This window comes from Dama dama, chromosome 1 (assembly GCF_033118175.1).
Source record: "Dama dama isolate Ldn47 chromosome 1, ASM3311817v1, whole genome shotgun sequence".
NCBI classification, from domain to species: Eukaryota; Metazoa; Chordata; class Mammalia; order Artiodactyla; family Cervidae; genus Dama; species Dama dama.
The window spans coordinates 18,939,044-18,956,554 of NC_083681.1; the positions used below are offsets into that span (position 1 = coordinate 18,939,044).

The following is a 17,511-nucleotide window of genomic DNA, read 5'->3' on the forward strand; positions in this document are numbered from 1 at the left end:
GTCTATTTTGAATAATGGTGCTGTGAACATTTGTGCACGTTTTGTTTTATGTATGATTGACATATAACATACTAGTTTGAGGTATAAAACATAGTTATTTGATATTTGTATATTTTGTAAAATGATATATACATATTGCAAAATGATCACCATAATACGTCTACTTCATATCCATCACCACACATAGTTACAAAATTTTTTTCTTATGATGAGAACTTTTAAGATTTACTTTTCTTAGTAGCTTTCAAATGTGTGCTACTCTATTACTGACTGTAGGCACCATACTGTATTGTTAGCCAAAAGTTTCCTTTGGTTTTTAAGTAAAAATAAGAGACACATTTTTCATTTTCACCAAAAACTTTGTTGAACAATGTATTTACTTTGTTCCATTTGTTGTTGTTGTTTAGTCGCTAAGTCATGTTCAACTCTGTAACACTGTGGATTGGCAGGAGAATGCTTTATTGCTGAGCCAGCAGGGAAGACCCTTTTATGACAGTACCATACTGTTTTAATTACTAGCTTTGTAAAATAATTTGCAGTCGGGAAGCATGATGCCTCCAGCTTTGTTATTTCTCAGGACTACTTTGGCTATTCAGGGTCTTCTATAGTTCCATACAAACTTTAGTATTCTTGGTTCTATTTCTGTGAAAAATGTCATTAGAATTCTGATAGGTATTATACCAAACCTATACTAATTTGAGTAGTGGGGACATTTTAACAATAGAATTTTAACAATCTGTAAGCACAGAATATCTTTTCATTTATTTGTGTCTTAGTTTCTTTTATCAGTGTTTCACTGTAGGTCTTTTACCTCTTAAATTTATTAATATTCTTAGATATTTTGTTCTTTCAGATGAGATTTTAACTGGGATATTTTCCCCCTAATATCTTTTGTTATTAGTGTATTTCAGGAGATTTTTATATATTGATTTTTCTATCCTGCAACTTTACTGAATTTATTTATTACTTTTTAATAAGTCTCTAGTGTTTTCTATATATAGTATCATGTCATCTGCAAGTAGTGGTGGTTTTACTTCTTTCTTTCCAATTAGGGTGCCTTTTATTTCTTTTTCCTAACTAATTGCTCTGGATAAGACTTCCAGTAGTGTTGGACAGGACAGGTAAGAGTAGGCATCCTTGTCTTGTTCCTGATCTTAGAAGAATAGCTTTCAACTTTTCACCATTGAATATAATGTTAGCTGTGGGCTTGTCCTATACAGCCTTTATTAAGTTGAGGTACATTCCCTCTATACCCACTTTGTTGAAAGTTTTTAATCATAAGTATGTGTTGAGTTTTGTCAAATGCTTTTTTCTGCATCCATTGAGATGATCATGGTTTTAATTCATTTTGTTAATGTGGTATATCACATTCATTAATTTGTAAGTGTGGACCCATTCTTGAATGCCTGAAATAAAATCCTACTTGATCATGGTGTATGATGCTGTGGAATTTGGCTCGCTGTTTTTTTTTTCATAATTCCTTATATCGACATTCATCAGTGATTCTGATTTGTAATTTTCTTTCGGCATCCTTGTCTGATTTTGGCATCAGGGTAAATGCTAAGCTAATAAATGAGTTCAGAAGTGTTCCCTCCTATTCTGTTTTTGAAAGAGTTTGAGAAGGATTAGTATTAGTTCTTCTTTAAATATTTGATAAATTCAGCAGTGAAACCATCTGATCCTAGACTTTATTTGTTGGAAATATTTTTTTCTACAAAACGCATTTGTAATTAGTGGATTAGAATGAAAACTAAGTTTCCTTTTCCCTTTGGATCTCTGTGTGTTTGTGAGGTGGTGGTTGTTTTTTTTTTAACTTTTTATTTTGTGTTGGGATATAGCCAGTTAACACTGTTATGATAGTTTCAGGGGAACAGCAGAGGGACTCAGCCATACATACACATGTATCTGTCTCCTGCAGAGTCCCCTCCTAGCCAGGCTGCCACGTAACATTGAGGAGAATTATACAGTGATTTTTAGTAGGCCCTTGTTGGTTATCCATTTTATTATTTTTTAAATTGTATTTATTTTTAATTGAAAGATAATTGCTTTATAATATTATATGGGTTTCTACCATACATCAGTACCATTTTAAATATAGCAGTGTGTTTGTGTCAGTCCCGAACTACCTACTTATCCCTTCCCCACATTCTTCCCCTACCCCATTGCAACTTTAAGTTTGTTCTCTGTGAGTCTGTTTCTGTTTTATAAGTAAGTTTATTTGTATCATTTCTTTTATTTTTTTTAACATTTAGATTCTAAGTCTTTGTTAATCTTTTTAATAGTGTCTTCCACCTTTCTTGTTTTGTTTGTAATAGATTTCTCCATCCAGAAACTGATTAGCCAGTTCTTTTTATTTTGGACACTTAGTTTATTTGGAATTGGAGTAAGGATCTAACTTGATTCTTTTTCCAAAGAGCTAGCCAGTTTTCTGAAGATCATTTTTTAAACTTTTTATGTTGTATTGGAGTGTAGCTGATTAACAGTGTTGCGGTAGTTTCAGGTGAATGGCAGAGGGACTCGGCCATAAACATACATGTGCATGTTCTTCCCCAGACTCCCCTGCCATCCAGGCTGCCGCATAATATTGAACAGGGTTCCGTGTGTTGTATAGTAGGTATTTTTTGGCTATCCATCTTAAATATAGCAGTGTGTACAGGTGACCGTAAGTTTGTTCTCTTAAGTCTGTGGGTCTTTCTGTTTTGTCAGTGAGTTCGTTCGTATCACTTCTCTCTAGAGTCCATGTAGAAGGGATGTGCTGTGATATTCCTCCTGTCTTCCACACTCAAGTGTGGCAACCGCTGGGCCTGTGCATGTTGCTGCAAATGGCATCATTTCACTCCTTCCAACAGCTGAGTGATATTCCTAGGTATATATGGCCACATCTTCTTTATCCATTCCTCTGTTGACTGGCACTTAGGTTGGTTCCATGTCTTGGCTCTTGTAAACAGTACTTCAGTGCACGCAGGTGCATGTATCTTTATGGATCACGTTTTTCTCCAGATACATGCTCAGGAATGGGACTGCAGGGTCATATGCTAGCTTTATTTTTATCCTTTTTAGGGAACCTCCATACTGGTCTCTATAGTGTATCTACCTGTTTGCATTCCCACCAACAGTGTAGGAGGGTTACCTTCTCTCCACACCCTCTCCAGCATTTATGTTTATGGATTTTTTGATGATAGCCATTTTGACTGGTGTGAAGTGATATTTCATTATAGTCTGGTTTGCATTTCTCTGTAAATTAGCGATGTTGGACATCTTTTTATGTTCTCTTGGCCATCTGTATGTCTTCTTTGGAGAAATGCCTATTTAACTCTTCTGCCCACTATTTGATTGGGTTGTTTGTTTTGGTGTTGCTAAGCGTCCTGAGCTACTTGTAAATTCTGGAGACTAATCCCTTCTATTTCACATCATTTGCAAATATTTTCTCCCAGTTTGTGGGCTCTCTTTTGTTTTTTTGTGGTTCCTGTTGCTGTGTGAAGCCTTTTGATTTTAAGTACATCCTGTTTGTTTATTTTTGCTTTTATTTCCATTATTTTGTGAGATGGATCAAAAAAGATATTGCTGCCATTTGAGTCAGCGACTGTTCTGCCTATTTTCCTCTAGGAGTTTTATAGTGTTTGGTCTCACATTTGGGTAATCCATCTTGAGCTTGTTTTTGTGTATGGTGTTGAAGAATTGTCTAATGTTTTGCACATAGCTGTCCAGTCTTCCCAGCACCGTTTGTTGAATGGGGTCTTTCGGCATTGTGTAGTTGTGCCTCCTTTGCCATAGATTAGTTGGCCGTGAGTGCATGGCTTTATTTCTGGGTTTTCTATCCTGTTCCACTGATTTATATTTCTGTTTTTTGTGCCAGTGCCATACTGTTTTGGTGACTGTAGCTTGTAGTATAGTTTGAAGTTAGGGAGTCTGATTTCTTCTAGCTCTGTTTTTCTTTCCCAGGGTTGCCTGACTGTTCCGTATCTTATGTGTCTGTATAGATTTTAATATTTTTTGTTCTAGTTCTATGAAAAATATTATTGGTAATTTGATAGGGATTACATTGGATCTGTAGATTGCTTTAGGCAGAATAGTTATTATGACAATATTGATTCTTCCAACACATGAACATGGTATGACTTTCCATCTGTTTGTCTTTTTCTTTCAACAGTGCCTTGCAGTTTTTGGGGTACAAGTCTTTTGTCCCTTTAGGTAGGTTTATTCGTAGGTATTTTATTCTTTCTGATGTGATGGTAAATACAATTGTTTCTTGAATTTCTCTTTCCAGTCTTTCATTGTTAGTGTATAGAAATGCAACAGATTACTTTGTATTAATTTTGTAACCTGCACTTTTACTAAACTCAGTGATGAGCCCTAGTAGCTTTTGCTGGCATCTTTAGGATCTTCTATGTATAGTATTACGTCATCTGCAAACAGTGACAGTTTAACTTCTTTTCCAATTTAGATTCCGTTTACTTTCTTTTCTTCTCTGATTGCTGTAGCAAGGACTTTGAAAACTATGTTGCATAAAGGTGAAAGTGGACATCCTTGTCTTTTTCCTGATCTTAGAGGAAATGCTTTCAGCTTTTCACCATTGAATATGATGTTACTTATAGGTTTGTTGTATATGGCCTTTATTCTGTTCAGGTATGTTCCCTCTGTGCCCACTCTCTGGAGAGTTTTTATCATAAATGGGTTCTGAATTTTGTGAAAAATTTTCTGCATCTATTGAGATGATCATACTGTTTTTATTCTTCAACTTGTTGATGTGATGTGTCATATAGATTGATGTGCGGATATTGAAAAATCCTTGTATGCCTGGGATGAATCCCTGTTGATCATGGTGAATGATCTTTTTAATGTATTGTTGGATACGAATTGCTAGTGTTTTGTTGAGGGTTTTTGAATCTGTGTTCATCAGTGATATTAGCCTGTAATTTTCTTTTTTTGTGTGTGGTGTCTTTGTCTGATTTTGTATCAGGGCAATGGGGGCCTCATAGAATGAGTTTGGAAGTTTTCCTTCCTTAGCAATTTTTTGAAACAGTTTCAGAAGCATAGATGTGAACTCTTCTCTAAATGACAGTCACAGTTGCAATTTCAGTGCTTGTGATTGGTCTGTTCATATTTTCTGTTTCTTCCTTGTTCAGTCTAGGGATACTGTACCTTTCTAAGAATTTGTCCATTTCTTCCAGGTTGTCCATTTTATTAGCATACAGTTGCTCATAGTCGTCTCATATGATCCTTGGTGTTTCTTCAGAGTCAGTTGTAACTTCTTTTTCATTTATAATTTTATTGCTTTGAGTCTTCACCCTTTTTATATTGCTGAGTCTGGCTAAAGGTTTATCAATTTTGTTTATTTTTTCAAAGAGCCAGCTTTTAGTTTCATTGATCTTTGTGATTGTTTTCTCTCTGTTTCTATTTCTCTATTTTTGCCAAGATCTTTATAATTTGTTTCCTTCCACTAACTTTACGTTTCATTTGTCCTTCTTTCTCTAGTTTCTTTAGGTGTAAGCTTAGGTTCTTTATTTGAGATTTTTCTTATTTCTTGATTGTATTGCTGTAAACTACTTTCTTAGAATTGTTTTTCCTTCATTGCTTAGGGTTTGGACCATTGTGCTTTCATTATTATTGTCCCTAGGTATTTTTTAATTTTCTCTTTGATTTCTTCAGTGATCAATTGGTTGTTCAGTAACATATTGTTCAGCTGGCACATGTTTGTGTTTTTTACAGTTTTTTTTCCCTTGTTTATTTCTAGTCTCGGTGTTATGATCAGAATAGATACTGGATATGGTTTCAGTTTTCTTAAGTTTACCAAGGTTTGCCTTGTGGCCCAGCATGTGATCAGTTCTGGAGGATGTTCTGTGTGCACTGAGAAGAACGTATAGCCTGCTGCTTTTCGGTGGAATGCTCTATAAATATCACTTAGGTCTATCAGGTCTAATGTGTCATTCATTTAAGGCCCATGCTTCCTTATTAATTTTCTGTGTATGATCTGTGCACTGATGAAAGTGGGATGTTTAAGCCCCCCACTATTATTGTGTTGCTGTCAATTTCTTCCTTTATGGTTATTAGTATTTGCCTTACATGTTGAGTGCTCCTGTATTGGGTGCATATTTACTTATAATTGTTATATCTTCTTCTTGGATCGATCCCTTGATCGTTATGTACTGTCCTACTTTGTCTCTTATAACAGGCTGTGTTTTAAACTCTGCTTTGTCTGATATGAATATTGCTACTCCGGCTTTCTTTTGATTTCCATTTGTATGGACTGCCTTCTCCCATGTGTTTACTTTCAGTCTGTAAGTATCCCTAGATCTGAGGTAGGTCTCTTGTAGATATGGGTCTTATTTTTCTATTCACCCAGCCAGTCTATGTCTTTTGCTTATGCATTTAATACATTTACATTTAACGTAATTGTGAATAGGTATGATCCTGTTGGGCTTCCTTGGTGGCACCACTTTCTTAACTGTCTTGGGCTTATTTTTGTGTGTTTTTTCTTTCTCTTATGTTTCCTTCCCAGAGAAGTTCCTTTAGCATTTGTTGTAAAGCTGGTTTTGTGGTGCTGAATTCTCTTAACTTTTGCTTGTCTGTAAAGCTTTGGATTTTTCCATCAAATCTGAACAAGATCCTTGCTGGACAGAGTTTTCTTGGTTATAGGTTCTTTCCTTCCATCACTTTAAATGTACTGTGCCACTCCCTTCTGACTTGCAGAGTTTCTGTTGAGAAATCAGCTGATAATCATATGGGAGTTCCTTTGTATGTCTTGTGTGTGTGTATCATTTTTCCCTTATTGCTTTTAATATTTTATGTTTGTCTTTAATTTTTGGCAGTTTGATTGCTATGTGTCTGAGTGGCTTCATCCTTGGGTTTATCCTATTTGGGACTCTCTGCTTCCTAGGCTTTGTTGACTATTTCTTTTCCCATGTTAGGGAAGTTTTCATCTATTACCTCTTCAAATACTTTCCTGAGTGCTTTCTCTCTCTCTTCTCCTTCTGGGACCCCTATAATACAAATGTTGGTGTGTTTAAGGTTGTCCCAGAGGTCTTTTATGCTGTCCTTTTTTTTGTTTTGTTTTGTTCTTCTTTTTTTTTTTTTTTTAACTTTTTTTAATTTAATTTCTTTTCATTTATTTTTATTAGTTAGAGGCTATTTACTTTACAGTATTGTAGTGGTTTTTGCCATACATTGACATGAATCAGCCATGGATTTACATGTATTCCCCATCCCGATCCCCCCTCCCACCTCCCTCCCCATCCCATCCCTTTGGGTCTTCTCAGTGCACCAGCCCTGAGCACTTGTCTCATGCATCCAGCCTGGACTGGTGATCTGTTTCACCATAGATAATATACATCTTTCGATGCTGTTCTCTGGAAACATCCCACCCTCGCCTTCTCCCACAGAGTCCCAAAGTCTGTTCTGTACATCTGTGTCTCTTTTTCTGTTTTGCATATAGGGTTATCATTACCATCTTTCTAAATTCCATATATATGTGTTAGTATACTGTATTGGTCTTAATCTTTCTGGCTTCCTTCACTCTGTTTAATGGGCTCCAGTTTCATCCATCTCATTAGAACTGATTCACATGAATTCTTTTTAATGGCTGAGTAATATTCCATGGTGTATATGTACCACAGTTTCCTTATCCGTTCGTCTGCTGATGGGCATCTAGGTTGCTTCCATGTCCTGGCTATTATAAACAGTGCTGCGATGAACATTGGGGTGCACGTGTCTCTTTCAGATCTGGTTTCCTTGATGTGTATGCCCAGGAGTGGGATTGCTGGGTCACATGGCAGTTCTGTTTCCAGTTTTTTAAGGATTCTCCACACCGTTCTCCATAGTGGCTGTACTAGTTTGCATTCCCACCAACAGTGTAAGAGGGTTCCCTTTTCTCCACACCCTCTCCAGCATTTATTGCTTGTAGACTTTTGGATAGCAGCCATTCTGACTAGTGTGTAATGGTACCTCATTGTGGTTTTGATTTGCATTTCTCTGATAATGGGTGATGTTGAGCATCTTTTCATGTGTTTGTTAGCCATCTGTATGTCTTCTTTGGAGAAATGTCTGTTTAGTTCTTTGGCCCATTTTTTGATTGGGTCATTTATTTTTCTGGAGTTGAGCTGCAGGATTTGCTTGTATATTTTTGAGATTAATCCTTTGTCTGTTGCTTCGTTTGCTATTATTTTCTCCCAGTCTGAGTGCTGTCTTTTCACCTTGCTTATAGTTTCCTTTGTTGTGCAAAAGCTTTTAAAGTTTCATTAGGTCCCATTTGTTTATTTTTGCTTTTATTTCCAATATTCTGGGAGGTGGGTCATAGAGGATCCTGCTGTGATTTATGTCAGAGAGTGTTTTGCCTATGTTCTCCTCTAGGAGTTTTATAGTTTCTGATCTTACATTTAGATCTTTAATCCATTTTGAGTTTATTTTTGTGTATGGTGTTAGAAGATGTTCTAGTTTCATTCTTTTACAAGTAAGTGGTTGACCAGTTTTCCCAGCACCACTTGTTAAAGAGGTTGTCTTTTTTCCATTGTATCTCCTTGCCTCCTTTGTCGAAGATAAGGTGTCCATAGGTTCGTGGATTTATCTCTGGGCTTTCTATTCTGTTCCATTGATCTATATTTCTGTCTTTGTGCCAGTACCATACTGTCTTGATGACTGTGGCTTTGTAGTAGAGCCTGAAGTCAGGCAGGTTGATTCCTCTAGTTCCATTCTTCTTTCTCAAGATTACTTTGGCTATTCGAGGTTTTTTGTATTTCCATACAAATTGTGAAATTATTTGTTCTAGTTCTGTGAAAAATACCGTTGGTTGCTTGATAGGGATTGCATTGAATCTATAGATTGCTTTGGGTAGTATAGCCATTTTGACAATATTGATTCTTCCGATCCATGAACACGGTATGTTTCTCCATCTGTTTGTGTCCTCTTTGATTTCTTTCATCAGTGTTTTATAGTTTTCTATGTATAGGTCTTTTGTTTCTTTAGGTAGATATACTCCTAAGTATTTTATTCTTTTTGTTGCAATGGTGAATGGTATTGTTTCCTTAATTTCTCTTTCTGTTTTCTCATTGTTAGTGTATAGGAATGCAAGGGATTTCTGTGTGTTAATTTTATATCCTGCAGCTTTACTATATTCATTGATTAGCTCTAGTAATTTTCTGGTAGAGTCTTTAGGGTTTTCTATGTAGAGGATCATGTCATCTGCAAACAGCGAGAGTTTCACTTCTTCTTTTCCTATCTGTGTTCCTTTTACTTCTTTTTCTGCTCTGATTGCTGTGGCCAAAATTTCCAACACTATGTTGAATAGTAGTGGTGAGAGTGGGCACCCTTGTCTTGTTCCTGATTTTAGGGGAAATGCTTTCAATTTTTCACCATTGAGGGTGATGCTTGCTGTGGGTTTGTCATATATAGCTTTTATTATGTTGAGGTATGTTCCTTTTATTCCTGCTTTCTGGAGTGTTTTAATCATAAATGAGTGTTGAATTTTGTCAAAGGCTTTCTCTGCATCTATTGAGATAATCATATGGTTTTTGTTCTTCTTTTTATATTCTGTTTTGCAGCAGTGATTTCAGCCATTTGATCTTGCAGGTCACTTATCCGTTCTCTTACCACAGTTATTTTGTTATTCTTTCTAGTGTGTTGTCTATCTCTGTTGGTTCTTACTTTAGTTCTTCTAGGTCTTTGGTGAACATTTCTTCCATCCTCTCCATTCTTTTTCCAAGATACTGGATCATCTTCACTGTCATTATTCTGAATTCTTTTTCTGGAAGGTTGCTTATCTCCATATCACTGCTTTTCTGGGGTTTGATCTTATTCCTTCATCTGGGATGTAATCCTGTGCCTTTTCTTTTTATTTAACTTTTTATGGTGGTTGTTCTTATTCTGGAGGCTGCAGGATTGTAGTTCTTCTTGCTTCTTCTGTCTGCCCTCTGGTGGATGAGGCTGTCTAAGAGGCTTGTGCAAGCTTCCTCATGGGAGGGACTGTCAGTGGATCTTGCTCTGGTGGGCAGCACCATGATCAATAAAACTTGAATCCCGTTTTCTGCTGATGGATGGGCTGTGCTCCTTCCTTGTTAGTTGTTTAGCCTGAAGCGACCCTGCCCTGGCGTCTCCAGGACCTATGGTAGAGCACACCATCCCCCAGTGTCAGCGGCATTTCCTAGAGCTGTTGTTGTCAGCGCCGCGGTGGGCCACTGCCACCGCACACGTCTGCAGGAGACCCTCCAACAGTAGCAGGTAAGCCTGGTTCCGTCTCCTTGGGATCACTGCTCCTTTTTTGTGGTTCTTTATGCACACAAGATTTTGTGTATGCCCTCCAGGAGTGCAGAGTCTGTTTTCCACAGTCCTGTGGAAGTTCTATAATCAAATCCCACTGGCTTCAGTTTCCCTGGGAATTCTTGGTCCCTTTGCCAGAATCTCCAGGCTGGGAAGCTTGATGTGGGGCTCAGAACCCTTACAAGAGTGGGAAAACTTTTTTGGTGTTATTGTTCTCCAGTTTGTGGGCTGCCCATCTCATAGGTATGGGGTTTGATTTTATTGTGATTGTGCCCCTCCTGACATCTCGTTGCAACTTGTCCTTTGTCTTTTGTATCTTTTTTTGGTGGGTTCCAGCATCTTCCTCTTGATGGTTGTTCAACAGTTAGTTGTGATTTCAGTGCTCTTGCAGGAGGAGATGAGCACACATCCTACTCTACCGTCTTGAACCATTGTCCCTTGTTGGGAATTTTTAAATTGTGAATGAAATGTTAATAACTTACCAGTAATCTGTCTGTTTAGATTTCTTTTTCTTCACAAAACGGTTTGGTTTATTGTATGTTTCTAGGAATTTATCCATTTCTAGTAAGTTGTTAAATTTGTTGGCATTCAGTAGTTCATAGTAGTCTCCTATGATCCTTTTTATATCTGTGGTATCAGTTGTAGTATCTCCTCCTTCATCTCTGAATTGAGTTGTTTGAATCCTCTCTCTTTTTTTGGTAAGTGTGCACAAGTTTTTTGTGAACATTTTCTTATTTTGGTAGACAGACATTTATAGTAGCAGTATACATGAGAGCCAAAAGTTAGAAATGATCCACATGTTCACCAGTGAAAAAGTAGATAAATAAAATATGTTATGTCCATAAAATGGAATAGTATTTAGAAATAAAGTACTGACCTATAATACTACTTGGATGAGCCCTGAAAACACTGTGGTGTGTAAAAGAAGTCAGTCATAAAAGTCTACATATTATATAATTTCATCCATATGAAAGCCCAGAACAGGCAAATATATAGACACAGAAAATAAATTAGTGATTATTTAAGGCTAGGTGAGGAGGGTGCAACCAAGAAAGGAGGAGGATAGGAAGGTAAGCTAAAGGACATAGGATTTTTTTTAAATTAAATATAATTGACACATAACATTTTATTAGTTTCAGGTATACAACGTAGTGATTCAACATCTGTATATATTGTAAAATGTTCATTATAGTAATGAACATTACTATATGTCCACTATATCTATGTGAACATGTTTTTTTTCTTGTGTATATATACATATGCTGTAATTTCTTTTAGGTATAATTTAGAGTATACAATAAATTTATGGCATGAATATGTTTTATTTTTCTTTTAGCACTTTATTTAAAATTGATATGATTCTTTTTTTTTCAGCGAGTACTGAGCCATCAAGATGATACAGCTTTGCTAAAAGCTTATATTGTTGAATGGCGAAAATTCTTTACACAGTGTGATATTTTACCGAAGCCTTTCTGTCAACTAGAGATTACTTTAATGGGTAAACAGGGCAGCAATAAAAAATCAAATGTAGAAGACAGTATTGTTCGAAAGGTAAGTCAGTTTCCTCAGTTTTCCCCTAATATTCTTCAGAAATAGGGTGAGTTGAAGACTTTTGAAATAAATTTGCACTGAAATGGGTTTTTTTACTTCACATATAAATTGTTGTTCAGCTTTTGCTGTGTTTTATTGAATAATACCGCTTTGCTTTCATCTACTTTTTAGTTTTAGTTCTCTCTTCTTTTATGTGGTCTTAAGTTGTAGATCTGTGTTCAGACGTTACCTCCTTTGCTTTTCCTTTTCACTTTCTCCTTTTCCTAGTTTTATTTTCAGAATTTTATTTCCTTCTTTTTTATACTTTTACTTTTTTATAAGCTAAATTACGTTTTTCTGTTAAAAAAAATCCTTCCATTAATATGTTACCTTCTGGAATTTTAGTGTTTAATTGTGGCTAAACTGCTGTAAAAACTCTGTGCCCAGTGACAACTCATGAATTAATAGAAAGAACTTGGCTCTGGAATTGAAGAGTCCCAGATTTCCCTTTCAGTTCTACAATCAGTTACAACCTAACTTTGTTGTCCTTGTTTTTTATATGTATTTATTTATTTACTTATTTTTTTTCCATTTATTTTTATTAGTTGGAGGCTACTTACTTCACAGTATTGTAGTGGTTTTTGTCATACATTGACATGAATCAGCCATGGATTTACATGTATTCTCCATCCTGATCCCCCCTCCCACCTCCCTCTCCACCTGATCCCTCTGGGTCTTCCCAATGCACCAGACGCGAGCACTTGTCTCATGCATCCAACCTGGGCTGGTGATCTGTTTCACCATAGATAATATACATGTTTTGATGCTGTTCTCTCGAAACATCCCACCCTCGCCTTCTCCCACAGCCATTAAAAAGAATTCATTTGAATCAGTTCTAATGAAATGGATGAAACTGGAGCCCATTATACAGAGTGAAGTAAGCCAGAAAGATAAAGACCAATACAGTATACTAACACATACATATGGAATTTAGAAAGATGGTAATGATAACCCTATATGCAAAACAGAAAAGAGACACAGATGTACAGAACAGACTTTTGGACTATATGTATTTAATACATATGTATTTCTACTTTTGAGAATCAAATGGAACCACAGATTTTAAAAGTAAAAAATTCCATTTGAACTTTGAACAACTCACTGGTTACAGCAACCAACATAGGCATTCAAATAATGGCCTATACTTTGTTGCCTTTTCCCAGCCTTAAAGTTTGAATGCTAATGCTGACAGCATATTCATGAGTATGTATGTGCTCTTTCCATAAATAGAAAATTTACAAGGTGAATTTTTATATTCTTTTGAGATTTATTATCAGACATATTTTCAATTTATCCTTTTCCCATTTATCATATATTTATACAGATATGCATATAAACGTCCCAAACACATATCATTATTTCTGAAATTCAACCTTCGAACTATATAGAAAAAGTAACATTTTCCATGTATTACCATGTTTAATTTTGCAACAACCACTTGAAATTTGTACTGTTATTTTCACTGTTTTCCAGTTGAGAAAGCAGATATATAAGTAACAGCTGGAATTCAAATCCAGTTGTGTTTGACTCTAACAAACAGTTGTTCTTTGCTGTTGTTTACCAGATGATATTTACCAAATTTAAATACATTGGTTTCCTATAGTATTCAAGTGAATATAGGACTAAGAGTTTGCTTTCCTTTTTTAGCATTTGTACTTAAAATTTTTGTGTGTATGTATGGAACTTGGTATATTAATAATTGGAATGATTACCTATTTTGTTCTTTTTTTCCTAGCTCATGCTTGATACATGGAATGAATCAATCTTTTCAAATATAAAAAGCAGACTTCAAGATAGTGCAATGAAGCTGGTCCATGCTGAAAGATTAGGAGAAGCTTTTGATTCTCAGCTTGTCATTGGAGTAAGAGAATCCTATGGTATGTTCTGAACTTAGGATCAAATATCCTTTTCATGGAAATTCTAAGACAATTATAGAATAGTACTATCACAGTTATGTTTGTTAGCATATAGTGACATCTGCTTTTAGTGTCCTATGCTTTAAGAGTACAGAAAAGATATTCTGCTTTAGTGAAACCTGGAAAAATTTGTATTCATGTAGTTAATATTTATTTTCTCCATTTCACTCATCTCTTAGCTAGTAAATCTTTTTCGCTACGTGAATTAGAGAAGCATAGTCTTGAAACTCTAGCCTTTAAAAGGTAACCATTTTTTTAACTTAGGGCATCAGTTAATTTCATGTGTGTACATTCCTTTCCAGACTTTCCTTATTCATTTAGTCAAATCCTCTGTTTCCTCATGGAGGTCTTTCCTAATTCCCAGACTAGGTTAGGTGCTTCATAGTACCTGTGCTTTCCTGTCATAATGCTTTAGCATTTTTAACTGTGTTCTTGACACTGTGTCTTTACTGATCATAGAATGTCTGACACAAAATAGTTGTCAGTAAGAAGATTTTATATTAATGAACCTTTGGTTATCTTTGACTTGCTTTCTGTGTTGCCCCTGTATTTCTTCAGATACAAAGTCTAGATTTTCTTTAGTCATGTCCCTGAAATTTCTTCCTTTTTATTTCAATTGCCACCAGTTTAGACTTCTTTAATTTCTACTTCTAGACTTTTGAAACAGTCTTCTTATAGTGATACTGTTGCTATCATTTAACCCATATGCTTTCACAAGATGAATTTTTAAGTACTGTCGTATTTGGTATTCTTATCCATTTAGTGGTATGGCATGCTAAATTTAGGTTACTTAGCCAGAGAGTTGAGGTTCTCCATAACGATTTCCAGCTTGCCATTCTGCCTTATATTCTATTAACCTTACAATCCATTCAGACAACCTCATTGTTGTATCTTTATTTAATATTGTATTGTTCTACTTCTGAGTATTTACTAACCAGTGTAATTTGTTCTGAAAGGCTGAATTCAAATCCCATCTTTTCTGTGAATGGTTTCTTGATCATCCAGTTATTCATCAGTCTTGTTCCTATTCAAAAATAAAACAGTTCACATTTTCTGTATTATATGTCACTTTACTCCTTTGTGTTGTTACCTTTTCAAGTTTTTTATAGAGAAGGATTTTGTCTTATATGACTGTATGTTCTTATGGGCATTGTCACAGTCCCTTGAACATGACTCCTCAATATTTGTTTTTTATTTATTGTACTTAAAATACTGATTTGAATCATAATTAGAGTAAAATTTTATTTTCTGTTTTTCAGTTAACCTTTGTTCTAATCCAGAGGATAAGCTCCAAATTTATAGGGACAATTTTGAGAAGGCATACTTGGATTCAACAGAGAGATTTTATAGAACACAGGCACCCTCGTATTTACAACAAAATGGTGTACAGAATTATATGAAATATGTAAGTCAGAACCTAGTATATGTGATCATTTGAGCTGTTTTCTTGATGTTCTTAAAATGATTGCTATTTTGCTTCTGGACAGGCAGATGCTAAATTAAAAGAAGAAGAAAAACGAGCCCTACGTTATTTAGAAACAAGACGAGAATGTAACTCTGTTGAAGCAGTAAGTAATTTTGTAGTTGTTTGTTTTTTGAGATTATTTGAAGTGCAGTAGCACAAGGGTGGCAAATACATGATGCAAGTAACATTATTTATCATTTCTCAATTCTGTGACCAGTATTACTCATTGATTATAGTATTCTTTCCTGGTGAGCCAAAGCACAGCTTCAGAAGGCACCTTATTCAGAACTCTGTTTTTCCACAGAGGTGATGTGCAAGATAAAATCTGTCTGCCGTCCCTGCTCTATACTTTTCTATGTTTACTTAGTTTTTAATCAGTCATCTTTTATTATGTTTTGTGCATACCTAAAGTTAAGCATATTATGGATTTTCAGGTGGCAAGTAAAATATGCTTCTGAGAGATACAGTTGGTTCTCACTATTCATGGTAATTACATTCTATAAAATAGTGGCTGCGAACATCAAATGAGTGAGCACCAAATCATTACTACAAGGGGATATTTCTTCTTACTATGGGAAGGTGTTTTCATACTTCTCTTGTATGAAATAAAATATTAATTACTTGTTAAGAGAACATCAATCTTTTATATAGTTTTTGTTTTATGTTGTAAGTTCCTCATTTTAAAAAAATGACCAGAGGTAGCTGCCATGCTGCAGTGTATATTCTGGTGTTTTCTTTTACAGGGAGGGTGACTGTGCGCTTTGTTAAGGAATTTAAGAATTAAATTTAATGTAGAAGTAATATTTCCTCCAGTTCCTTTCAGTCTTTGGGGCCTACAAACTAGATTTAGATTTATTTTCAAAGATGTAACATTCAAGTTTGCTTACAACCAGACTTTTCAACTATGGTTGGGATTTCTTTTTTCTTACTTCGGAGTTTTCTTTGGTTTCTTCCATTTTGAGTGATAGTGATGTTTATTTGTTCAGTAATTGGACTGAGTTGGACCTTTTTTCTCTTGTTTTTTTGTTTTGCTTTTTATTATGTGCAGTACATTTCCTCTTTCAATTAACTCTGATACTGGTAGACAGGGGAGCAAATGTAATGGTTGTTTTTAGAGGTTCTCTATAGAGATTTAAAAACAGTCTTGGTAGCTCCTGGTAGCTCAGCTGGTAAAGAATCCACCTGCAATGCAGGAGGCCTTGGTTTGATTCCCAGGTTGGGAAGATCTGCTGGAGAAGGAATAGGCTACCCACTCCAGTATTCTGGCCTGGAGATTTCCATGGGGTTGCAGAGTCAGACATGACTGAGTGACTTTCACTTGAGATTCATTCAGAAGATAGGGAAGCCCACTGAATATTTTTAAAACAAGTATGCCATGTTCAACGTTATCCCTCAGAAAGATTAATCTAGTGATAGTATGGAAGATTAATTGGAGTGGGTAATAGCTTGGGTTAGAAGTGGGAGGTTTTTGCAATAATTCAAGCAGGGTATTTGGAGTACCAAATAGGGTTATAGCAATAGGAATGGAATAGGAATGGAAAGAAAGAGGGTAGAAACAGACTTCCCAGAGGTGGAACATTATGTCTTATGAATGGGGATGATATAGTGAAAGTCAACAGTGTTTCTGAGGATTTTAGCTTAGGAGAATTGTGCTGCTGCAGAGAGACTTGGTATAATAATGTATCTTGGTAGTGAGGGAGAAAGATGAGTTTAGTCAGAGGGATTTGAATATTTTGGGTTGATTGGTCTGCATATATCACTTAATGGGGATGTTGTAATTTTCTAAGGTAGAACTGTTCTTATACTATAGTTTGTACATCTTAGTTGTATCATATTTATAGTAAGCTTAACAGAAATTCAACTATAGAGGTCCAACTAATAGGGTGAAAAAGAGAGAGGAAGAAAAAAAGAATAAGAAAGGTAGAGATAAACAAATACACATGAAAGCTTACATAGAACAGTTAAGTCTCCCTCTCGACTTTAAAATACACATGTATACGTTTTGGGGAAAAACTTGAAATAGAAGATGTGAACTTGCTCTTTGAAGGAATTCAAGTAGTATGAACATCTTATCACATGGAATAATTCTAGAGTTTAAAGATAAGTTTTTATTTTGCTTCAAGAAAGACCCTAAGTGCAACATAATATGATTGCAAAGAAATGGTGCTTTACTGGGGAGATGAGAAGTCTGTATGGTTTGTTTTTATTTTCTGTTTATTTTTATAAATTAGCTATTTTGATTGAAATATAACATACATACAGAAAAGTGTACAAAAGTCTCAAGTTAATAAG

General features: G+C 35.5%; 1 protein-coding gene across 3 annotated transcripts in view; it reads left to right on the forward strand.

Moving 5' to 3' along the window:
• Positions 1–17,511, forward strand: part of CUL5 (cullin 5) — a 130,529-nt gene that overhangs the window by 53,843 nt on the left and 59,175 nt on the right. For all 3 annotated transcript variants that reach the window (XM_061144172.1, XM_061144181.1, XM_061144190.1), the window contains 4 exons: positions 11,623–11,799; positions 13,574–13,715; positions 15,014–15,159; positions 15,242–15,322. In XM_061144172.1, coding sequence (XP_061000155.1) covers positions 11,623–11,799; positions 13,574–13,715; positions 15,014–15,159; positions 15,242–15,322 — 546 coding nt within the window. The remainder of the gene's footprint in view (positions 1–11,622; positions 11,800–13,573; positions 13,716–15,013; positions 15,160–15,241; positions 15,323–17,511) is intronic.